Here is a 25,289-nt window from a genome sequence, read left to right on the forward strand (position 1 = left end):
GAGCAGTGCCTGGGCTGTGAAGGAGGGGTGGTGGCGGGAAGAGCAGTGCCTGGGCTGTGAAGGAGGGGTGGTGGCAGGAAGAGCAGTGCCTGGGCTGTGAAGGAGGGGCGGTGGTGGGAAGAGCAGTCCTGGGCTGTGAAGGAGGGGTGGTGGCAGGAAGAGCAGTGCCTGGGCTGTGAAGGAGGGGCAGTGGTGGGAAGAGCAGTCCTGGGCTGTGAAGGAGGGGGTTGATATTTGCAGTGTTTAACCATAGTGTAGGCACACCTCTGGCAAGACTGTTATGGACTAAATGATAAATGAAAGTTTCTTCTTTTACGTGTCCTCCCCCTCACACACGTGTCCTCCCCCTCACACACATGTCCTCCCCCTCACACACACAATGCTTGAAATGCTGAGCATATCTTGAAGTCTCTTCTTACTTACAATACTCATCCGTGGCTTCCCTTTGCTGTAAGCAATGTTCCTCAAATGCTTGATAAATTCTCCGATGTTGTCACAGGATGCATACGATGAGTAATTGTTAATACTTGATGGAACAGTGCCTGCAAACATATATTACTGTCCTTAATTAACCCTCTGACTGTCGCAAACCTGTTTCTGAAACTGTTATTCTATGTCGCAAAATTTTTGTTAAAAACAAATCATTTTTTCTTATGAAATGATAGAGAATCTTTTCCTGATGGTAATGACACGAAAAGTACGAAATTTGGTCAAAAACTCACGGAATTACGCTCCTGCGAAGTTAGCGGTCTCAGCGACATATACGCATCAGCGATTTCGCCGAATTTGAGCCTTGTTTTTGGCCAATTCTGTTGTTTCATTTGACCAAACTCATAGCTATTTCTTTAGAACTCCATTTTTCTATCAGTTGAGTACAAGAAACTGCCCATTTACCAATTTCAACTACCCAATAAAGTGGTCAGAAATTGGCAATTTGGCCAGTTTCACGCAAATTAAAAAAGATGCCAATTTCAAAATAGGGTCCAGAATAAACAATGTAGACATTTTTGGCACTAAAATAACATCCTCTGTTCATTAGTCACATCTCTAGGCCCCTCTTATATTACTATTGCTTTCTATTTTTATTTTTTATTCATACAAAAAATACAAAATTTACTGTTATGTAGACTACTGCATTATTGTAAAAATTGTATAAATAATACCAGTGCACTAGTGAAAGGATATTAGACTCCCCAGTTGACGTGTATTGGACGTGTGGTGTGATTTGCTTACTCTTGAACATTGGTAAAAATCGAACATTTCCGTTACTTGGAGCTCAATTTCATGGTCATTTTTATCATGAAACTAATCAAAATCATCTCTATTTCTATAATATGCTTTCCATTTTATCACACGAGACCATGAAAACAAGAATACAATGATAAATACTATATGAAAATACACCTCAAATTCGGTGTTTTAATCCAAAAAAAACGGTCAGTTTTTTTCTCATTATGCACTGCGTGCTGCAGAATTTTTTTATGTGGTGCACACTGACCACACAGACCCATTCTCTCACATGTAGGCCTACCAGCTTTCTCCCACTTGATTTGAAGCCGCTAGAATTTACGCATATAAATACGTCCAAAACAGTGGCACGCAAGACATATATATATGTGACCAAAACAGTCAAAGGGTTAACATTTAACTATCCAAACATAGATCTACATTCTTACTGCTAGCACTCCAAATGTAAATCAAAGTTTTATTTTACCTGCCTTCAAATTTGGCACTAGAGGTCTGATAGGCCTAGGCAGAATAGCCTAACGCGACGGGCTGGAGTTTCGAGACTCTATGACCGCGGGTTCAATCCCGGCCGGGGGTATGGTTAGAATAGCCTAAGTCTTAACACTCAGTGTGCGCTGTATTAAAAAAATCTCAGACCACTTACTACCTTGTGGGAGCACCAGTTCAACTGAGCACCACCCAGAGCAAACAGCATGGCAAACACCAGGGATTCTCTGATGCCACGTCATATTACACCCCTTTTAACCCTTAAACTGTTCAAACATAGATCTACGTTCACCTGCATGGCTCTCCGAATATTTTGAAAAATAAAAAAAAAAATTGTTTTTTTTTTTAAATTAAAGAGGGGTATTTTCTGTGTGTTTTTTTTTTTTTTTTTTTTTTTTATCACACCGGCCGATTCCCACCAAGGCAGGGTGGCCCGAAAAAGAAAAACTTTCACCATCATTCACTCCATCACTGTCTTGCCAGAAGGGTGCTTTACACTACAGTTTTTAAACTGCAACATTAACACCCCTCCTTCAGAGTGCAGGCACTGTACTTCCCATCTCCAGGACTCAAGTCCGGCCTGCCGGTTTCCCTGAATCCCTTCATAAATGTTACTTTGCTCACACTCCAACAGCACGTCAAGTATTAAAAACCATTTGTCTCCATTCACTCCTATCAAACACGCTCAAGCATGCCTGCTGGAAGTCCAAGCCCCTCGCACACAAAACCTCCTTTACCCCCTCCCTCCAACCCTTCCTTGGCCGACCCCTACCCCGCCTTCCTTCCACTACAGACTGATACACTCTTGAAGTCATTCTGTTTCGCTCCATTCTCTCTACATGTCCGAACCACCTCAACAACCCTTCCTCAGCCCTCTGGACAACAGTTTTGGTAATCCCGCACCTCCTCCTAACTTCCAAACTACGAATTCTCTGCATTATATTCACACCACACATTGCCCTCAGACATGACATCTCCACTGCCTCCAGCCTTCTCCTCGCTGCAACATTCATCACCCACGCTTCACACCCATATAAGAGCGTTGGTAAAACTATACTCTCATACATTCCCCTCTTTGCCTCCAAGGACAAAGTTCTTTGTCTCCACAGACTCCTAAGTGCACCACTCACTCTTTTTCCCTCATCAATTCTATGATTCACCTCATCTTTCATAGACCCATCCGCTGACACGTCCACTCCCAAATATCTGAATACGTTCACCTCCTCCATACTCTCTCCCTCCAATCTGATATTCAATCTTTCATCACCTAATCTTTTTGTTATCCTCATAACCTTACTCTTTCCTGTATTCACCTTTAATTTTCTTCTTTTGCACACCCTACCAAATTCATCCACCAATCTCTGCAACTTCTCTTCAGAATCTCCCAAGAGCACAGTGTCATCAGCAAAGAGCAGCTGTGACAACTCCCACTTTGTGTGTGATTCTTTATCTTTTAACTCCACGCCTCTTGCCAAGACCCTCGCATTTACTTCTCTTACAACCCCATCTATAAATATATTAAACAACCACGGTGACATCACACATCCTTGTCTAAGGCCTACTTTTACTGGGAAAAAATTTCCCTCTTTCCTACATACTCTAACTTGAGCCTCACTATCCTCGTAAAAACTCTTCACTGCTTTCAGTAACCTACCTCCTACACCATACACTTGCAACATCTGCCACATTGCCCCCCTATCCACCCTGTCATACGCCTTTTCCAAATCCATAAATGCCACAAAGACCTCTTTAGCCTTATCTAAATACTGTTCACTTATATGTTTCACTGTAAACACCTGGTCCACACACCCCCTACCTTTCCTAAAGCCTCCTTGTTCATCTGCTATCCTATTCTCCGTCTTACTCTTAATTCTTTCAATTATAACTCTACCATACACTTTACCAGGTACACTCAACAGACTTATCCCCCTATAATTTTTGCACTCTCTTTTATCCCCTTTGCCTTTATACAAAGGAACTATGCATGCTCTCTGCCAATCCCTAGGTACCTTACCCTCTTCCATACATTTATTAAACAATTGCACCAACCACTCCAAAACTATATCCCCACCTGCTTTTAACATTTCTATCTTTATCCCATCAATCCCGGCTGCCTTACCCCCTTTCATTTTACCTACTGCCTCACGAACTTCCCCCACACTCACAACTGGCTCTTCCTCACTCCTACAAGATGTTATTCCTCCTTGCCCTATACACGAAATCACAGCTTCCCTATCTTCATCAACATTTAACAATTCCTCAAAATATTCCTTCCATCTTCCCAATACCTCTAACTCTCCATTTAATAACTCTCCTCTCCTATTTTTAACTGACAAATCCATTTGTTCTCTAGGCTTTCTTAACTTGTTAATCTCACTCCAAAACTTTTTCTTATTTTCAACAAAATTTGTTGATAACATCTCACCCACTCTCTCATTTGCTCTCTTTTTACATTGCTTCACCACTCTCTTAACCTCTCTCTTTTTCTCCATATACTCTTCCCTCCTTGCATCACTTCTACTTTGTAAAAACTTCTCATATGCTAACTTTTTCTCCCTTACTACTCTCTTTACATCATCATTCCACCAATCGCTCCTCTTCCCTCCTGCACCCACTTTCCTGTAACCACAAACTTCTGCTGAAGACTCTAACACTACATTTTTAAACCTACCCCATACCTCTTCGACCCCATTGCCTATGCTCTCATTAGCCCATCTATCCTCCAATAGCTGTTTATATCTTACCCTAACTGCCTCCTCTTTTAGTTTATAAACCTTCACCTCTCTCTTCCCTGATGCTTCTATTCTCCTTGTATCCCATCTACCTTTTACTCTCAGTGTAGCTACAACTAGAAAGTGATCTGATATATCTGTGGCCCCTCTATAAACATGTACATCCTGAAGTCTACTCAACAGTCTTTTATCTACCAATACATAATCCAACAAACTACTGTCATTTCGCCCTACATCATATCGTGTATACTTATTTATCCTCTTTTTCTTAAAATATGTATTACCTATAACTAAACCCCTTTCTATACAAAGTTCAATCAAAGGGCTCCCATTATCATTTACACCTGGCACCCCAAACTTACCTACCACACCCTCTCTAAAAGTTTCTCCTACTTTAGCATTCAGGTCCCCTACCACAATTACTCTCTCACTTGGTTCAAAGCCTCCTATACATTCACTTAACATCTCCCAAAATCTCTCTCTCTCCTCTGCATTCCTCTCTTCTCCAGGTGCATACACGCTTATTATGACCCACTTCTCGCATCCAACCTTTACTTTAATCCACATAATTCTTGAATTTACACATTCATATTCTCTTTTCTCCTTCCATAACTGATCATTTAACATTACTGCTACCCCTTCCTTTGCTCTAACTCTCTCAGATACTCCAGATTTAATCCCATTTATTTCCCCCCACTGAAACTCTCCTACCCCCTTCAGCTTTGTTTCGCTTAGGGCCAGGACATCCAACTTCTTTTCATTCATAACATCAGCAATCATCTGTTTCTTGTCATCCGCACTACATCCACGCACATTTAAGCAACCCAGTTTTATAAAGTTTTTCTTCTTCTCTTTTTTAGTAATTGTATACAGGAGAAGGGGTTACTAGCCCATTGTTTCTGTGTGTATAAGACCAAAAAAAAATTTTAGGACCAGTACTTACCGAGATATAAGACCATGAAGTTGGCTCTGGATGCTCACCTGACGGCAGCATCCAGTCCTGCCGCTTGCAGAAGGGTTGCCGATTTGCCTTTTTTTCTTGTTTTTATTTTAATTTATATAATTTTTATGTTCTGATATTTACAATTTATAATAGTTCTTGTGATTTCATAGCCAATCTTTGGTCTGACACTAATATTATGTACTGAAATAGTACTCAAATTGTAACAATCACACTGACAGGCGAACATTTTCACCTGCCCTGGTCATTTACTATTGTCTAGAAATATATACAAAGTATTTATAGGTCCCAGCAATGTTTTAGACAAGCTGGAGTATGAACCTCCTTGAAGCATGGTGTTATGACATGGGTCAGAATGTGCCCTGTTGGAGGGGGTCACCTTGCCTTTATATGTTTTTACTCTTGCACACAAACATGTCTTTGTATGTCTGTCTGTCAGTCTATCTGTTTGCCTGACTATCTGTCTGCTTGTCTATCTGTACATCTATCTATCTGTACATCTGTCTATCTGTACGTCTATCTGTACATCTATCTGCATCTGCCTATCTGTCTATCTATCTGTCTCTCCACATACTTCTGCTCATCTGTCTGTCCATTTCAGCTTATCTGTTTTTCTGTCTCCTGTGTGTACCTGGAGTGTAATATGAGCTCCTTGAATACTTGTGTTATGACAGCGTCAGATAACAGCGACATTTGATGAATGTGCGATGCTGGAGGGGGGAACCTTGCCTTTATATGTTTTTACTCTTGCACACAAACATGTCTCTTTATGTCTGTCTGTCAGTCTATCTGTGCATCTATCTGTCTGTCTATCTGTACATCTATCTGTCTGTCTATCTGTACATCTATCTGTCTGTCTAGTTCTGCTTATCTGTCTCTGTCTGTCTGTGTCTGTCTTTCCATCTGCTTGTCTGTGTCTCAGGGAGAGGCTAGTAAACCTGTTGGTTTGTGGTGTATAGGCCACTCCCTGATTGCTGAGTGATACTGCTATTATTTGTGTTATGTTTATTAATATCTTACATCTACAAACACTGTATAGCACTTGGCCTGGAATTTTTGGGTTATCCTAGGTAATTTACATTATGTATAATAACTGTATTTATGAGTACATGTGAGAGACAGAGATACAAATAGACAGTGATATAGACAGAGATATAGACAGAGACAGCCAGAGACAGCCAGCCGAATACATAAGAACATAAGAAAGAAGGAACACTGCAGCAGGCCTACTGGCCCATGCAAAGCAGGTTCATGTCACCCCCCGGCTTAGACCAATGACCCACCTAGTCAGGTCACATCCACTGACAGAAGGAGCATGACATCTGACCTAGTAGCACAAGCTAGTCAGGTCCAACTCACACCCACTCATCCATTTATCTATCCCATTTTTACTTTCCTCTTAAAATGTGAGTGTTAATATGACATGACACCAGTGAATCCTTAGTGTTTGCCACACTACTTGCTCTAGCTGGTGCTCAGTTGAACTGCTGCTCCCATAAGGTACTAAGTGCTCCCAGATTTTTTTTCATAGTACGCACACTGAGTGCATAGACCCATTCTTTCATGTCTAGGCAACTCAGGCCTATCGCACCAAATTGAAGGAATGAAAAATAAAACACTGATCTACAATCAGAGCCTGCCACACGTGAACGTATATCTACGTGTGGACAGTTTAAGGGTTAAGAGGAAAGTGATGGTGACCCAGAGTTCAGTGGCTGTGAGGTAGATCTGGCCACAAGTGGTTGAGGAAATATCAAAAACCTCAATAATAACCCATACCCATGTGCAACATTTGTGCCACATCCTTTCAATTTTGATACCACTGGTAGTGTCATCCTGCCAGAATTTGCTATAGCCTATGCCCAAAGTAAAGAGAAATGATCCTGTAACATGTGTAATACATGTTCAGCTGCCTGGCCTGCCTGCCTGCCTGCCTGCCTGCCTGCCTGCCTGCCTTCCTCTCTCTCCCCTTCCTTTTTTTATTGTTATGCGACATACAAGTAGGGAATTGGACGAAGTTGGAACCATCCATGGGCCAGCAATTTTATTTGATCAACTGACTTTTATTTTGTTGATATCATTATGCTGTGAGCGTACTTGTGCGTCATACAGAATCTTGTAACCTCTGCTGTTGAGCAGATGCAAGATTCGTCGAAGTGCTGTAAGTTTCCTGGCCGCTTTCTTTGCAAAATTTACGTGGTTCTTCATGGTCAGTTTGGAGTCGAATTTCACCCCAAGAACATCAATTTCATCCAAAGGTACCAACACTCTCCCATTCATACTTACTGATGCTCCAGCATTACCATCATGATGCCTAGAGACCATCATCATTTGTTTTTTCTCAGGAGCAAGTGTTACCTGCAACCGTTTTCCCCAAGGTGATATAGCTCTTAACTGGTGATTGACGTAGCTTAGAGCAACTGGCATTTCCTCTCTTGGATAAGTAAATGTCAGAGTACAGTCATCTGCATATGCATGGGATTCTGAGATGAGATGAAAGTCACTGAAGTAGACATTCCATAACAATGGCCCAAGCACACTTCCCTGTGGAACACTTGCCCCAGTAGATCTTGCTCTGACTGTTCCTTAGAGATCTATCTTGAAGGTAATCACTGAGGAGACAGTATATAACTGCAATTCCCAGTGCTTGCAGTTTTGCCAAGAGTCTCTGGTGCCATATTGTCAAAAGCACAAGCAATGTCCAGTGCAATCACACAGCTGACTTTGGATTCATCCAGTGACTGGTGCCACTTAGCAGAGAGGTTTAACAACAGATCACCAGCAAAGTAACCTTTCCTGAAGCTGTATTGACTGTCATAAAGTAATGAGTGGTAGTCAGAAAACTAGCATTTGCCGTGAGATTATTGCTCTCTCACTCTCTCACCTCCCCCCCCCCCTTTATGCAGGGTTTGACAAGGTTAGGTTAAGGATTCCTAACTTCATTGACAAGCTATTGATGAGTTAAGGATTCTTAACTTTATTGACAAGCTAAGAGCTGTTACCTATATCAGCTCATTTAAAAGCCCTTTTTAATTGTTATGAGACATACAAGCAGGGAACAGGATGAAGTTGGAGCCATCTGTGGGCCAGCATTTTCATTTGATCAACTATCTCGTTGATATCATTATGCTGTACGAAAGTGTTCCAGACTCGAGTCATCCTGGGGATAAGTGATCTCAGATGAAGAGATGTTCTGGAGAATGGTACAGCCAGAGTGAAATTGCTGCTTTCTGCCTGCTGTGGTACAGAAGCTTGCTTCTGCTGTCCTCGAAGAGGAGCCAAGTGTGGTACTTTGACAATGTTGGCCTTATACATAACAGTAAGGCCACCCACATCCCTTCTGTGTTGAAGGTTCTGCTGAAATGACAGATCTATCCAGGATGGGTCCAAGCAAGAGATGAGGCATCTTGCTCTGTTCTCTACTCTGTCATGCAGTCACAGATGAGATGGGGGCAGGCAAACCAAGAAAGAGGAGCATACTCAAGGTGTGAGAGTGCTTGTGCCTCATACAGAATCTTGCAACCCCTACTGTTGAGCAAATGCAAGATACATCGAAGTGCTGTAAGCTTCATGGCTGCCTTGTTTGCAAGATTTACAATGTGGTTCTTCATAGTCAGTTTGGAGTCAAGTTTCACCCCAAGGATATCAACTTCTTCCCCAGGTACCAACACTCTCCCATTCATATTTACTACTGCTCCGGCATTACCATCATGGTGTCTAGAGACCATTATCATTTATGTTTTCTCAGGTGCAAATGTTACCTGCCATTGGTTACCCCAGGCTGATATAGCTCTTAGCTGGTGATTGATGTAGCTTACAGCAGCTCGCATTTCTTCTCTCGGATAAGTAAATGTCAGAGTACAGTCGTCTGCATATGCATGGGATTCTATGGGATGAAATTTGTAAGGCATCTACATATGAAAATGTTGTACTAATGGGAGATGTTAACTTCAGACAAATTGACTGGAGCAATTTGACAGGAAATTTGAAGCCAAGAGACTTTCTTCATACGATTCAAGATTGTTTTTTAAAACAGTTTGTAGTCACATTTGATAGAATGGAAAACATGTTATAGAAATATGTGATTTTGATGGGTTTTACTATGAAAAGGACCTTGAAATGGAGCTCAAAGTATGGGAAATGTTTGATTTTTGCCGATGTTCAAGAGTAAACAAATGATGTCATTTTCCAATAAATGTCCAACTAGCCATTCTAATATGCAGTGATGAATGGGTTGATGTTATTTATACAATTATTACAATATTACATAACAGTAAATCTTCTATTTTTTGTTTGAATAAAAATTCAAAATAGAAAGCAAGAGTAATATCACAGGGGCCTGGAGACATGACTGATGAACACAGAAAATGTTATTTTAGAGCCAGGAATGTCTGCATTGTTCATTCTGGACCCTATTTTGAAATTGGCATATTTCTTAATTTGCTTGAAATTGGCCAAATTGCCAATTTCTAACAACTTTACTGGGTAGTTGAAATCAGTAAACGGGCAGTTTCTTGTACTCAATCGATAGAATGAATGGAGTTCTAAAGAAATAGCTATGAGTTTGGTTGACTGGAACAATGAAATTAGCCGAAAACAGGGCTCAAAGTTGGCGAAATCACCTATTCGTAAATATCGCCAAGGTTGCTAACTTCGCGAGAGCGTAATTCCGTAAGTTTTCCATCAAATTTCGTACTTTTGGTTTCATTACCATCGGGAAAAGATTCTCTATCATTTCATGAATTTTTTTTTTTTTCAAATATTTTGCGACACCAGGAGACACCTCAGTATTTGGGGTTGTGACAGTCAAAGGGTTAACAAGGAATATTCTCAAAATTAAGAGAAAATACATTGTGCTTTCACATTAAGACAAACTGATACATAACACTGATAAAAAAAATGTTTAATTTATTCCTTAAATACCTGTTATTAAAGTAGAGATGAGTGTAACAATACCTGGGTAGGTACAATACAGTGTAACAATACCTGGGTAGGTACAATACAGTGTAACAATACCTGGGTAGGTACAATACAGTGTAACAATACCTGGGTAGGTACAATACAGTGTAACAATACCTGGGTAGGTACAATACAGTCTTGAAAAATATAATAATTAGAGAAAACTTATATTTCAGAGAAACAAAATTTTTGCAAAAGACAAGATATTAATACATGATAAACCAAAAATTTAATCTGAAGGAATAGCTAGAAATACAGTAAATGAAAATGTATGAGGGTAGACTGACTTTCATGTATAATAGTGGTATAAAACAAAGAAATTAGCTAAAGCTAGTGTTAAGTGGAAGTAGGGAGAAGCCAGAGCGCTCAGGGGTAGGAACTAGACAATAACATACCACTAAGATGATTAAGTATGGTCTCGTACATGACTCTGGTAGTGTAGAACTCAACACAGCTAACATAACTGGTGAGGATGCCCAGCTTCTCCAGCACAGCACTTGTAACTAAGGTTTTACCAGTCCCACTATGGCCATATAAAAATATGCTATTTGGCAAAGGACACTCATCCTGGAAAGAAAGTGTCTGGTTACTACTACTATTATTGTATGTACAAAAAGCACTAAACAAGTAAGGATTATATAGTGTAAATCATTAAGACATTGTACAATAACCTAAATCCCATGATTTGCAGTTACTCTTATGGCTTGTAAGAAATGTTTATTATATTATTTAAAATGTTTAAAGAATATGGGTCACCTTGTTTCCATCAAGGACTCTGCTGAGCTCTTGTAAATCTCAATAGGTTTTGAATGTTATTCTTGCAAGCAAGAATAGCAAGCAATAACTCCAGCTCACATTCCCAGTGTGTCCTTCCTCTCTCCAATCTTTGCCCCCCCCCCTTACCAAGTTCATCTTTTTACGTGGCTACAAAATTAAAAATGTATCGTGCGATATACAGTACTGCTTGTGTTAGAGTGAAAGCATAAGTTGGAAGGTTGTGAATGAGAGTGAGAACAAATAATTAGCATGGGAGCAAGTCAGATAGGCACGGGGCACCAATGGTGCCCCGTGGCCTGGTGGCTAAAGCTTTCATTTCACGCGGTGAGGTCCCGGGTTCAATTCCTGGCGAGGGTAGAAATATTGGGCGTGTTTCTTTACACCGGTTGTCTATGTTCCCCATCAGTAAAATAGGTACCTAGGTGTTAGTCGACTGTTGTTGGTCACATCCTGGGACAAAACTGACCTAATTTGCCTGATATGCTCTGCATAACAAGTGGCTTTCTATATAGTAGTATGTCACTGATGTCAGCTAGGCCTGTATACCTTGTACATGTACTTGTAGAAATAAACATATTATATTATTATTATATTTAACCCGTAAACGGTCCAAACGTATATATACGTTTTTACCGCTAGTGCCCCAAACGTATATATACGCTTTTACCGCTAGTGCCCCAAACGTATATATACGTTTTATTTTTCCTGCCTTCAAATTTGGCACGATTGGCCTGAGATGCCTTGTCAGCATAGAATGGGTCCTAACACTCAGTGTGTGAGGTATTAAAAAAATCTGGGGCCACTTAGTACCTTGTGGGAGCACCAGTTCAAATGAGCACCAGCTAGAGCAAACAGCGCAGCAACCACCTGGGATTCACTGATGTCATGTAGTATTAACACTCTTGGTTAGGCTTGTTAGACAGCAGAACAAAATACAGGATCGAATCTACACTACTACTCTTCCCTAAATTGATCAGTCTCTTGTACTACATAGGGCCTTCCACAGATCTACGTATATCTAACTGCCTCACACTGGAAACACCGGGCGGGCGTGCGGGCGGGCGGGCTGGCTGGCTGGCTGGCTGGCTGGCTGGCTGGCTGGCTGGCTGGCTGGCTGGCTGGCTGGCTGGCTGGCTGGCTGGCTGGCTGGCTGGCTGGCTGGCTGGCTGGCTGGCTGGCTGGCTGGCTGGCTGGCTGGCTGGCTGGCTGGCTGGCTGGCTGGCTGGCTGGCTGGCTGGCTGGCTGGCTGGCTGGCTGGCTGGCTGGCTGGCTGGCTGGCTGGCTGGCTGGCTGGCTGGCTGGCTGGCTGGCTGGCTGGCTGGCTGGCTGGCTGGCTGGCTGGCTGGCTGGCTGGCTGGCTGGCTGGCTGGCTGGCTGGCTGGCTGGCTGGCTGGCTGGCTGGCTGGCTGGCTGGCTGGCTGGCTGGCTGGCTGGCTGGCTGGCTGGCTGGCTGGCTGGCTGGCTGGCTGGCTGGCTGGCTGGCTGGCTGGCTGGCTGGCTGGCTGGCTGGCTGGCTGGCTGGCTGGCTGGCTGGCTGGCTGGCTGGCTGGCTGGCTGGCTGGCTGGCTGGCTGGCTGGCTGGCTGGCTGGCTGGCTGGCTGGCTGGCTGGCTGGCTGGCTGGCTGGCTGGCTGGCTGGCTGGCTGGCTGGCTGGCTGGCTGGCTGGCTGGCTGGCTGGCTGGCTGGCTGGCTGGCTGGCTGGCTGGCTGGCTGGCTGGCTGGCTGGCTGGCTGGCTGGCTGGCTGGCTGGCTGGCTGGCTGGCTGGCTGGCTGGCTGGCTGGCTGGCTGGCTGGCTGGCTGGCTGGCTGGCTGGCTGGCTGGCTGGCTGGCTGGCTGGCTGGCTGGCTGGCTGGCTGGCTGGCTGGCTGGCTGGCTGGCTGGCTGGCTGGCTGGCTGGCTGGCTGGCTGGCTGGCTGGCTGGCTGGCTGGCTGGCTGGCTGGCTGGCTGGCTGGCTGGCTGGCTGGCTGGCTGGCTGGCTGGCTGGCTGGCTGGCTGGCTGGCTGGCTGGCTGGCTGGCTGGCTGGCTGGCTGGCTGGCTGGCTGGCTGGCTGGCTGGCTGGCTGGCTGGCTGGCTGGCTGGCTGGCTGGCTGGCTGGCTGGCTGGCTGGCTGGCTGGCTGGCTGGCTGGCTGGCTGGCTGGCTGGCTGGCTGGCTGGCTGGCTGGCTGGCTGGCTGGCTGGCTGGCTGGCTGGCTGGCTGGCTGGCTGGCTGGCTGGCTGGCTGGCTGGCTGGCTGGCTGGCTGGCTGGCTGGCTGGCTGGCTGGCTGGCTGGCTGGCTGGCTGGCTGGCTGGCTGGCTGGCTGGCTGGCTGGCTGGCTGGCTGGCTGGCTGGCTGGCTGGCTGGCTGGCTGGCTGGCTGGCTGGCTGGCTGGCTGGCTGGCTGGCTGGCTGGCTGGCTGGCTGGCTGGCTGGCTGCTTTACTCAGCTTGAAGATGTGAGTAAAGGTGATAACGCTGCTGGAATACATGTTACACTGTACGTATATCCAGTTTTAGGAAAAACAAGTTATCTGTACAAACTTTGATATTGGAAAGTAGTACCTGTATGCACTCATCAAAAGAAGCAGAACTGCTACAGTCTAGGAGTGATGTACGTACAGCCTCTCCTCACTTAGCGACGTACTCATTTACTGACACCTCGGACTTATGACGGGCTCTCTGACCGATATTCATACCTAAATAATGTATATTAGAGCTGATTTCCTCTATTCTGTTTATTTCAATTTACAGTATGCAACAGTACAGTGGACCCCCGCCTTACGATATTAATCCGTTCCTGAGACCTCATCGTATGCCGAAATTATCGTAAGGTGAAATAATTTTCCCCATAAAAAATAATGGAAATCAAATTAATCCGTGCAAGACACTCAAAAGTAAGAAAAAAAAAATTTTTTACCACATGAAATATTAATTTTAATACACACAAACTGAAGAAGACATGCACAGTTAATACTCTACTAAGAATAGAATACATGACACTTACCTTTATTGAAGATCTGGTGATGATTGATGGGATGGGAGGAGGGGAGGATGGGAGGAGGGGAGTGTGTGGAAGTTATTGTTTAGAAGGGGAATCCCCTTCCATTAGAACTTGAGGTATCAAGTCCTTTTCTGGGGTTATTTCCTTTCTTCTTTTAATGCCACCAGGACCAGCTTGAGAGTCACTGGACCTCTGTCACACAGCATATCTGTCCATAGAGCTCTGTACCTCTCATTCCTTTATGATTTGTCTAAAGTGGTTCACAACATTGTCATTGTAATAGTCACCAGCATGGCTTGCAATAGCTGTGTGAGGGTGATTTTCATCCATAAAGGTTTGCACTTCAAGCCACTTTGCACACATTTCCTTAATCTCTTTTTTCAATTCCATACTAATTCTCACCCTTTTTACCACAGGGATGGCACTAGAAGCTTTCTTTGGGTCTATGGTGACTTATTTTGCAGTTACAAGCACTAAAAACACTGGGATAATGTGAAATGTACCGAATGTATGCGTAGATGAGACCGCACTGGCTGGCTTGTAAACACGGGCGCTGAGGCCACATGTGGGACACATCCTGGACGAATCACGTAAGGCGAGTTTTTTAGCATGAGGCGAGGCAAAATTTTTGCTTTAAAATGTATCGTATGGCGGATTTAACGTAACATGATGCCATCGTATGGTGGGGGTCCACTGTATAAACCTTTATAAATATACCAGAAATGTTATAAGTAGTGCAAAGGTGACATTAAAACAATATCAAAGATGGACGACACAAACTCACTACCATTATGCTATGCTCCTCACTTAGCAACAAAATCGTTTAATGCCTTGGTCTTAGGAACAGAACTCCGTCGTTAAGTGAGGAGACGCTGTATTTTTTTTTATGGGTGGGGTGGGGGTGGGGGTTACCATGTGTTAGTAGAAAACGTCTGAGGGATTAAAAAATTAAAGGAAATTTAAAGAAATAATTCTGAATCACCATGGCAGTGACCTCCGTCAAAGACACTGCAAGACTCCAAGCGGACATCAACCAAATTTTCGAATGGGCCACTCAAAACAATATGAAGTTCAACGAGGAGAAATTTCAACTACTCAGGTATGGAAAACTTGAAGAAATTAAAAATGTGTCAGGGTATACCACAAATTCGAACCATACGATAGAGCGGAAAAGTAACGTGAAGGACCCGGGAGTGATAATGTCAGAGGATCTCGCCTTCAAAGACCACAACAATGTATCTACTTCATCCACTAGGAAAATGATAGGATGGATAATGAGAACCTTCAAAACTAGGGACGCCAAGTCCATGATGATTCTCTTCAAATCGCTTGTGCTCTCTAGGTTGGAATACTGCTGTACACTAACGGCCCCCTTCAAGGCTGGCGACATTGCAGACCTGGAGTGTACAAAGAACTTTCATGGCACACATAAGTGCGATAAGGCACCTAAACTACTGGGAATGGTTGAAGGTCCTTGATTCGTATTCCCTCGAACGCAGGCGAAAGAGATACCTGATAATATACACTTGGAAGGTCCTGGAGGGACTGGTACCAAACCTGCACACGAAAATCACTCCATATGAAAGCAAAAGACTTGGCAGGAGATGCAACATTTCCCTGATGAAAAGCAGGGGTGCCACGAGTACACTGAGAGATAACACAATAAGTGTCCGGGGGCCCAAGACTGTTCAACTCCCTCCCCGCATACATAAGGGGATTACCAATAGACCCCTGGCTGTCTTCAAGAAGGCATTGGACAGGCACCCAAAGTCAGTACCTGACCAACCGGGCTGTGGTTCATACGTCAGCCTGTGTGCGGCCAGCAGTAACAGCCTGGTTGATCAGACCCTGATCCACCATGAGGCCTGGTCTCAGACCGGGCTGCGGGGGCATTGACCCCCAAAACCTTCTCCCGGTAAACTCCAGGTAAAGCTCCTTCATTAGCACTAGAAAATATTTGTTATAGTATTTGTAAAAGAGTGTACACCATAGTGCTGTAAGGAAAACTGATAGGCAGAATCTTTTTTCTTTAGCTGTTCAGTTAATGTAAAACTGGATAATATGGTACTATGCAATATTTAGTGTTATATTTTGTAGCATGGTAGAACACATGACACTTACCTCCCCAAGAAGACTAGCCAAAAGGTGAATCTGTGCTTTTCGGCAAGGTATGTTCTCCACCAAGTCACTCACTATCTTGTCCATCTATAATTACTGTTGCCACTGTAAGCAAAATGTCAAAAAAGAAGTTATTTTCTTTGCATTAAATGCAGGAAATAAGTCTAAAATTCCAACAGTTTGGTCAGAGATGGGAGGCTAAGCTTGTCTCGAGTGAAAAGTAAGGTGAACTACAGTGGAACCTCGGTTTCCGTGATTAATTCGTTTGAAAAAGTCTGACGAAAACTGAATCGTATGAACAATACAGCAATACGTATTTCCCATAAGAAATAATGTAAATCCAATTAATCCATTCCAGACACCCAAAAATATTAACAAAAAAGACATTTTATGGAGAATAACATAGTTTTACATACAGAAAACAATGAGAAATAAATATAAATGACTAATGAAACGGATAAATGAACATTTAACCTTTATTGAAGACTCCAGTTGGTGTATGGAAGACAGCAAGGAGGGGAGAGGGAGGAGGAGAAGTTATTGTTTGGAAGGGAAATCCCCATCCATAATGAATTCAGGTATCAAGGCCCTATCTGGGGTTACTTCCCTTCTTTGCCTTTTGCTGGCACCTGGACCAGCTTTTTTGTGCACAAAAAATTTGTCCAGAGGTCTGTTTCTGGCGCCACTTTAAGATTTGCCTAAAATGGGACAAGGCATTGAACATGTTGCAGACACAGCTTGCATCAGATTTGTTAGGGTGATATTTCTCCACAAAACTTTGCAACTCATTCCACTTTGCACACATGTCCTTAATCACTCTTCCTCCTCCTCTGAATCAATTTCCTCAGCTGTGGTCTGTTGCTGTTCCAGCTGAAGGTCTTGCAGCTCTTCAGTGGTTAGCTCTTCCCTGTGGTCATCCACCAACTCTTCCACATCCTGGCCACTCACATCCAACCCCATGGACTTCCCCAAAGACACAATAGATTCCACAACAGGCACAGGGTTGTCAGGGTCAGCTTCAAACCCTTCAAAATCCTCTTGAGGACACATTCTGGCCACAGTTTTCTCCAAGCAGAGTTCATCATCCTGGAAGTCACTCCCTGCCAAGCCTTATTTATAAGGCTTATGTAATTGACGATATTGAAGTGATTCCTCCAGAACTCTCTTAGGGTCAATTCAGTGTCCAAGGTCACTTCAAAGCACCTCTGAAACAGTGCTTTGGTGTAGAGATTTTTGAAGTTTGAAATGACCTGTGGGTTCATAGGTTGGATGAGAGGAGTGGTATTAGGGGGCAAGAACTCTTCTAACAATTGATCTTCCAAGCCTGGAGGATAAGCAGGAGCACTGTCCATTACCAGGAGGCACTTGAGTGGCAACTGATTTTCCAAGAGGTATTTCTTCACACTTAGGCCAAACACTTCATTGACCTACTCAATGAAAATTTGCCTCGTGACCCATGCTTCCACATCACACACAATTTACTCTTGATGACATTGTTTTTCGTGAACACTCGGGGATTTGCAGTGTGATATACCAGTAAAGGCTTCTCTTTGAAATCCCCACTAGCATTACCACAGAACAAAAGAGTTAGCCTATCCTTCATAGGCTTGTGTGTAGCAGTGCCTTTTCCTCCTGCGTGATGTAGGTCCTCTTTGGCATTTTCTTCCAAATGAGGCTTGTTTCATCACAATTCAAGAGATGTTGGGGGAGGAATCCTTCAGCCTCTACGTATTCCTTGAATTCATCAACGAATTCTTCGGCCTCATGTTTGTTCGAACTTGCAGCCTCACCATGCCTTACCACACTGTGTATGCCAGCTTGCTTCTTGAATTTGTTGAACCAGCCTCTGCTGGCCTTAAATTCACCAACAACAGCACTCTCATACTTTACTATGAGTTCTTTCTTCAATTCTATCGTGTTTCTCACCTTCTTTATCAAAGGGCTGGCACTCGGAACTTTCTTTGGCCCCATGGTGGCTTATTTAGCGGTCACACTCAATAAACAAGCCCGAAAAACAATGGATTATTACAAAATTTTTCAGATGAACTCGTGGGGTGATGTTCACTCAACGAGAAACAAAGGCAGACTAAGTCACGAATGCATGGGATGCTTTGTGTGGGCGCTTGATTCCGGGAAATGAGTGACTGAGTCATGTGAGCAGGCGGACAAGTTTGGTACAGACCATTTTCAACTGTACGAAAACCAAGCAGACGTATGGAAACTGGGACAAAATTTCAACGAAAAAAGCCGTCAAAAACCAAATCGTACAAAAACTAGGGCATACAAAAACCGAGGTTTGACTGTATTATACAACAGAAATCAAGAATTAAAGAATTACATGAGTAGCCTAAAATACTTAACAATGAAACCACTCAATTATGAATTGTAATAACTAGCTTTCAAAAGTGAAATAGACGACAATAAGATGATGAATGAATTTTAATTTTCAGATTTCTTTACCAAATTTGGACACAAAAATATCTAAATAATTACTCATTGACTTAAACCAGCTTTATGAAGTCTGCTGTGAGAGGTTAAATCATGTTATGTTGACTATCACAGTGTCACTGTACAATGTTCTCAATCTCTGAGTGCATGGCAGATAAACGAGACATTGCAGAACATTGCACACCACTGGCAACCCTCCACCCCCCTCCCCCTTTTTTTAAATGCAATACACACCAGTTTATTTTCAAGCTACAAGTGAAACTGTCAGATATATATTGATATATTCACAAGAAAACGCTAAACATAAATGTATCACTCAATGTTAAGACATTTTTATTTTTAAAATACTTTTAGGTACATAGTAAGCTGATAGACAACCATTACTAACCAGTCTTGTCTAAAACAAGATTGGTAGACATCATCCATCTAGGGAGGAACTATTCTCTTATAAAAGTGTAAAACAGAGACTATCATTATTATTACATTATTATTATTATAATATTCACGAAGTGCTAAGCCCATAAGGGTTAGTGCTGCAGCTGCAGAGAAACTTTAATTCTCAGAGTTCTGGAATTTCAAGCCATTTTTATATACTACATGGCTCATGAAATCGTAATGACATGATTGCAAACAAACCATACCACGGGCGGGGATAGAACCCGTGATCAGAGTCTCAAAACTCCAGACCGTCGCGTTAGCCACTGGACCAGCTAGCCACAATAAGATTCGTCCAACTAGGTATATTTCTACACCATAGGAAGGTTAGCATAGGCACCACTGTGACCACAAATGCAAGTTTTTAGACGAATCTCCAGCTAGCATGGCCGTGACGAACTCTAGCTCAAGTCCCCTCAAAGCCGTCAACATGACTCTTATTGTGGCTAGCTGGTCCAGTGGCTAACAACGGTTTGGAGTTTTGAGATTCTCTGATTGCCGGTTCTATCCCTGCCCTTGGTATGGTTTATATACTACATCTCTAGGAATAATTATTTATGTATTATAAACTCTATGACTTAAGATACTCTTCCTATATTCTAACCAAGTTTGAACAACTAGAGGAAACTAAAACAAATCTTGAAGAAAATTATATACTGTATTGAAAATAAGTACATGAAAGTTACATAGTTGTGTGAAAATTGCTGTGCCTTGACCACACTGACATCATCCAGGCCAAATAAAAATGCTGCCTCTTACTGAGCACCATTTATCTCCATACCATACCTTTCTTCTCTTCAACTACCCATAACAGCTGAAAGGATGGTAATGGTTACAGATTATGAAGGAAACCAACCAGTCAGTTAAAAAAGCAAAGTGTGTTTGTTGCAAAAGAAGAATCATCGAAGAGGACACAGTAAGTCGGGGCATTAGAAAGCTGTGTCTGAAATGATGTTGGTGTGGTCTCCCACAAACAGGGAAGTCAATCTTTCCAAGTTGTAACATTTTCAGAAATATAAATACCTGAATTTTATTTAAAGTACTAATCCTGTGCAAAAATATAATAAAGCCAATTACACAATGTGTGCATGTGAGTGTGTTGCAGAAGACGAGGGAGGGTTTAGAAAGGCTAGGGAATGTGTTGGACAAGTGTTTACATTGAAGTATTAAAGTGAACAGTACTGCATTTATGGATTCAGAAACAAAATATGATAGGGAAGCAATGTAACAGAGGTTGCAAATGTATGTAACAGGAAGTAGGTTATTAGTAGCAGTAGAGTTTTTATGCAGATAGTGAGGCTCAAGTTAGAGTATGTAGGAGGGAGGAGGACTATTTCCCAATGAAAGTAAGCCTTAGCAAGGGATGCTGATATCACCATGGTTGTTTAACATATTTATTGAAGGGGTTTTAAAAATAATTACTGGTGTCGGGGAGAAGTGTGGGATTAAAAGATGGTGGGTTTGATACAATGGGAGTTGTCACAGCTGCTCTTTGCCAATGGCAACCATTAGCAAAAGTTGTTGGAAAAATCTGAGAGGTATGAAAAAGCAGGAAATTAAAAATGATCATAGAAAAGAGGAAGGTGATGAATGAAACAGTCTAAGCAATGATATATTGAGTATCAGATTGGGTGGAGAGAGTGTGGAATAACACTCATATGGATATGAGGCATGAGCTTTTAATGTTGCAGCAAAAAGGAGGCTAGAGGCAGCTGAGATGTCATGTTTGAGGGCAATGTGTGATGTGAATATTATGCAGAGAATTCAGAGTGCACAAATTAAAAGGTAATGCATGGTGACCACAGGTATGATTCAGAGCTGGGGTTGAGGTGAATTAGGCATATAGAGAGGATGGAAAGGAATAGGGTGATAAAGGGAGCATAAATCTGGTGGTGGAAGATAGGAGAGGCAAGGGGCATCCCAGGAATGGTTGAAAGGTTTCAAGTGTCAGGGGTTAGAGCATCCAACAGGCTTATACGAGTATCTTACATAGGAGGGAATGGAAACAAGTGGTTTTTGATGGATGTGCTGTTGGAGTGTGAGCAGGAAAACCTTTATGAAGGGAATCAGTGAAACTGGATACCCAGACTGGAGTCCTGGAGGTTGAAAGAGCAGTGCTTACACTCTGAAAGGTGGGGATGTTTACAATCAGAAGGGGTAGTCTGATTATATCTACACACCTCTGGAAAGACAGCATTTGAATGAATGTTGGTGAATGTGAGATCTTCTTAGGGCCACCCTGCCTTGGTGGGAGATGGTCGTTGTTAACTCCTTGAAGGTCCAAACTGTAGTTCTATGCCTTGTCCACAGGATCCAAGAATTTTTCAAAAAATTTTTGCTATTTTCTCTTATGAAATGGTAGAGAATCTTTTTCTGAAGGTAATAAAACAAAAAGTGCAAAATTTGATGGAAAAGTGACAAAATTACACCATCACAAATTACACCGAGTCAGCGATATTTACGAATCGGCAATTTTACCCACTTTGACTCCTACTCTAGGTCAATTACATTATTCCAGTCGATCAATTTCTTAGCTATTTTGCTAGCATTATTTCTATTTTATTGACCGAGCACAAGAAACTGCCCAATTAACTATTTCAACTACCCAATAAAGTGATCAGAAATTGGTAATTTGGCCAATTTCTCACACAGTTCATTATAATAATCAAAAAGAAGTGCTAAGCCACAAGGGTAGGGAAGGAAGCGAGGGTATCGGGCGGCAGAAGGGGGGAGGGATGATGAGTAGGTTACAGAAAACAGCGGGGCAGGGGATAGTGCGGGGGTAGAGGGTAGCAAGAGATTGAGGTAGAAAGGGCTGAAGGTATCATCAGAATTTGTGGAGTAAGTCAGTTGTTGTCAAAAAGTCAATGAAAAAGTCTGGATGAAAGGTGGGTCCATCAGCGGTAAGGGAAGGCAAAGAGAGAGCAGCAGAGCGAAGACGACTTCAAAAGTAAATTCTGCGTGCTCGTTGATAAAGTGGGCAGTCTAACAGAATGTGGCTGACCAATAATGGAACCTGACAATTCTCACAGAGAGGAGCAGGGCACCTCTCCACGAGATATCCATGAGTAAGACGAGTATGGCCAATGCGAAGGCGGGAGTAGTCTCCCAACCTCGACACTGGTGACAAGAAAATGGCCAGTAACCTATACTCGGTTTAATAGAACAAAGTTTGTTATTGAGCAGAGCAGACCAACGTTGTTGCCAACGGGTGCGAGGGTGGGTAGCTATTACAGCAAAATAGTCTGGAAATGGAACACCTCTATATGAAATTGGTAGGTCATGTACTGCTGACCACGCAGCAGTGTCTGCCTGTTCATTGCCCTGTACGTCAACATGACCAGGGACCCAACAAAAAACAACATGTAATAAAGTTGGTAGAATTACCGACAATATGTAAAGTAAAAGGACACAAGTGCAACCAATGTGACATTTTATTGTGGCAACATTTCACTCTCCAGGAGCTTTATCAAGCTCCTGGAGAGTGAAACGTTGCCACAATAAAATGTCACATTAGTTGCACTTGTGTCCTTTTACTTTACAAAAAAACAATATCTTTATGCTTGGCAGAGATACGGCGTAGCCAAAGTTGGATACGCAGAACTAGGGGGTGAGGTGTAACAAATTTCCGTATAGCCTGTAGAGCACTGAGGGAGTGTGAGACAACCACAAATGATGACACAGGCATAAATGTGATATGAATAAGTGCTGCAAGAATGGCATACCATTCAGCAGTAAAAATGCTAGCCAAAGATAGTAAATGCCCTCGCACGATGCTGTCTGGAAACACTGCTGCGAATCCGACGCCGTCAGAAGATTTAGAGCCATCTGTGTACACGGCGATGGCACAAGAATGAGAGTGAAAGTGGTCAAGAAAAAGAGAGCGGGAAGCCACCGTAGGCAGTTGGGTTTTCGAGCAAGGGAGTGAGAAAGAACAGACCCGAACAGCGGGAACTTCCCAGAAGGGGTAGGGAACAGTGAGATGCTACATGAATATATAAAGGCGGTAACTGAAGGGAAGACAAGAGCAAATGTAGGCAAAGAGAGAAGGGACGGAGCAGACAGGGGCGGCAAACAAATAAAGAATGTCTACTAATATCAGTGACCGTTCTATAAATGGAAGAATTGCGGAGATCATGAGAGCGCACATAGTAGCAAAGGCAATGGGCATCACGGCGATCAGACAAGGATGGAACATTCGCTTCTGCATAGAGGCTCTCAAGGGGAAAAGCGAAAAGCACCAAGGCAAAAACATAATTCTTGGTGATGGATGGGGTTAAGGCTAGAGAGAGTAGCAGGAGAGGCCACTGAATAGATCTGGTCACCATAATAGTTTCGATAAAATGAGGGCTGAATGTAGGCGAAGGAGAGCTCGATGATCAGCTCCCCATGAAAGATAAGCAAGGGATTTAAGAAGGTTCAGCCGGCTGTGACAAGTTGCCTTTAGAGAGGTAATGTGGGGTTTCCAGGATAACCTACGGTCGAAGATACCTGACTATCACGTTCAGGGATACGGGAGCCATAGAGGTACAAAGGATGATCGGAGATGACAGAGTGTCTAGTGAAAGTAATTTGTTGAGTTTTGGTACTGGAAAAGTTAAACCCATGCGTGGTGGCCCAATTGGAAACACGGTCGGCCGCATGCTGGAGAGAAACTGTAATGAGATGACAGTCAGTGCCTGCACAAGCAATAGCGAAGTCATCTACATAGAGTGATGACCAAATATTGGATGGAAGAACAGAGGCCAAATCATTTATAGCAAGGAGAAAAAGTGTTGTGCTCAGAACACTTCCCTGAGGGACACCTTCAGCTTGGACAAAGTCCGGGGAGAGCACATTATTGACTTGAGCACGGAAATGTCTGTCAGTTAAAAAGTTCTTAAGGAAAGATGGTAGATTGCCTCGGAGGCCTAAGGAGTGGGCTTGGACCAAAATATTATACCTCCAAGTTGTGTCATATGCCTTCTCAAGGTCAAAAAATATGGCAATAACTGAGTGGTTATTCGCAAAGGCAGTACGAACATACGTATCCAAACGTAGTAAGGGGTCTATGGTAGAACGGCCCTTACAAAAGCCATATTGACGAGTGGAGAGACTGTTGTGTGTCTCTAAATACCACATTGAACGTCTATTTACCAGACGTTCCATCACTTTGCAAACTGCACTGGTAAGAGCAACGGGACGATAGTGAGAGGTGCCATGTCCTGTAGTACCCGGTTTGCGGAAAGGGAGAACAATGGCAGATTTCCACAGCTGTGGAAGAACTCCTTGTGACCAAATAGGATTGAAAAGGCGTAAGAGGACTGCAAGGGCTGACTGATGTAAATGTTGTAACATACGAATATGAATGTCATCGGGCCCAGCTGTCGATGATCGGCAAGCTGAGAGTGTTGCCTCCAGTTCCTGAAGTGTAAAAGGCACATTATACTGTTCTTCTCTGAGAGAAGGAAAGTCCAAGGGTGCTAACTCTCTGGCAGACTTTGAGGAAAGAAACGAGGGGCAGAGATGGAGCCCCAGAGAAATACGGACCAGATGATTGCCAATTTTAATGGCAACATCTAGAGGGTTTGGTATATCAACACTGGCAACCTGCAGAACAGGAGCCGGGTCAGGAGAATATTTACCACTCAGTTTCCGTACTTTTCTCCAGACTGCACTCATAGAGGAAGCAGAGGTGATGGTGGAGACATAATCTCGCCAGCAAGTGCGTTTAGCGTCACGGATGACACGGCGAGCGATCGCACGCTTCTGCTTAAAATCAAGAAGTCTCTCAGTGGTTCTATTATACCGGTACCTGCCCCACACAGTGCATTTCAAACGTACTGCACGAGCACAAGCAGGAGACCACCAAGGTATGCATTTCTGAAAATGCCTGCCCGAGGTGTGGGGTGTAGAATGAGAAGCTGCGGTTAAAACTGAGGACGAGAAGAGGTGTAAAAGCTCATCAATGGAGGACGAAGAAGGAACCTCACTAAGAACAGTTAGTTGTGAGTAAAGGTCCCAATTTGCCCAATCAAATTGCCAGCGTGGGTTACGAAGAGGTGGTGAATATGAAGGGGAAGTAAGAATGATTGGAAAATGATCGCTGTCATGTAAATCCGGGAGAACAGACCAGGTGAAGTCTACTGCGGCGGAGGAAGAGCA

The 25,289-nt window shown here is 43.3% G+C and overlaps 1 protein-coding gene across 10 annotated transcripts in view; it reads right to left on the reverse strand.

Moving 5' to 3' along the window:
* The window catches only part of Orc5 (origin recognition complex subunit 5), a 157,002-nt gene that overhangs the window by 104,030 nt on the left and 27,683 nt on the right, over window positions 1–25,289 (reverse strand). For 7 of the 10 annotated variants that reach the window (XM_070089567.1, XM_070089568.1, XM_070089569.1 and 4 more), the window contains 3 exons: window positions 16,266–16,367; window positions 10,782–10,953; window positions 424–542 (listed from right to left, as the gene is read on the reverse strand). In XM_070089567.1, the coding sequence (XP_069945668.1) occupies window positions 424–542; window positions 10,782–10,953; window positions 16,266–16,349 (375 nt within the window). In that variant the 5' untranslated portion in view covers window positions 16,350–16,367. Of the gene's footprint in view, window positions 1–423; window positions 543–10,781; window positions 10,954–16,265; window positions 16,368–25,289 lie in introns of those variants that run through there. The other 3 variants (XM_070089571.1, XM_070089570.1, XR_011392557.1) reach the window with 3 other exon arrangements.

The sequence above is a fragment of the Cherax quadricarinatus genome, chromosome 29 (assembly GCF_038502225.1).
Source record: "Cherax quadricarinatus isolate ZL_2023a chromosome 29, ASM3850222v1, whole genome shotgun sequence".
Lineage (NCBI taxonomy): Eukaryota > Metazoa > Arthropoda > Malacostraca > Decapoda > Parastacidae > Cherax > Cherax quadricarinatus.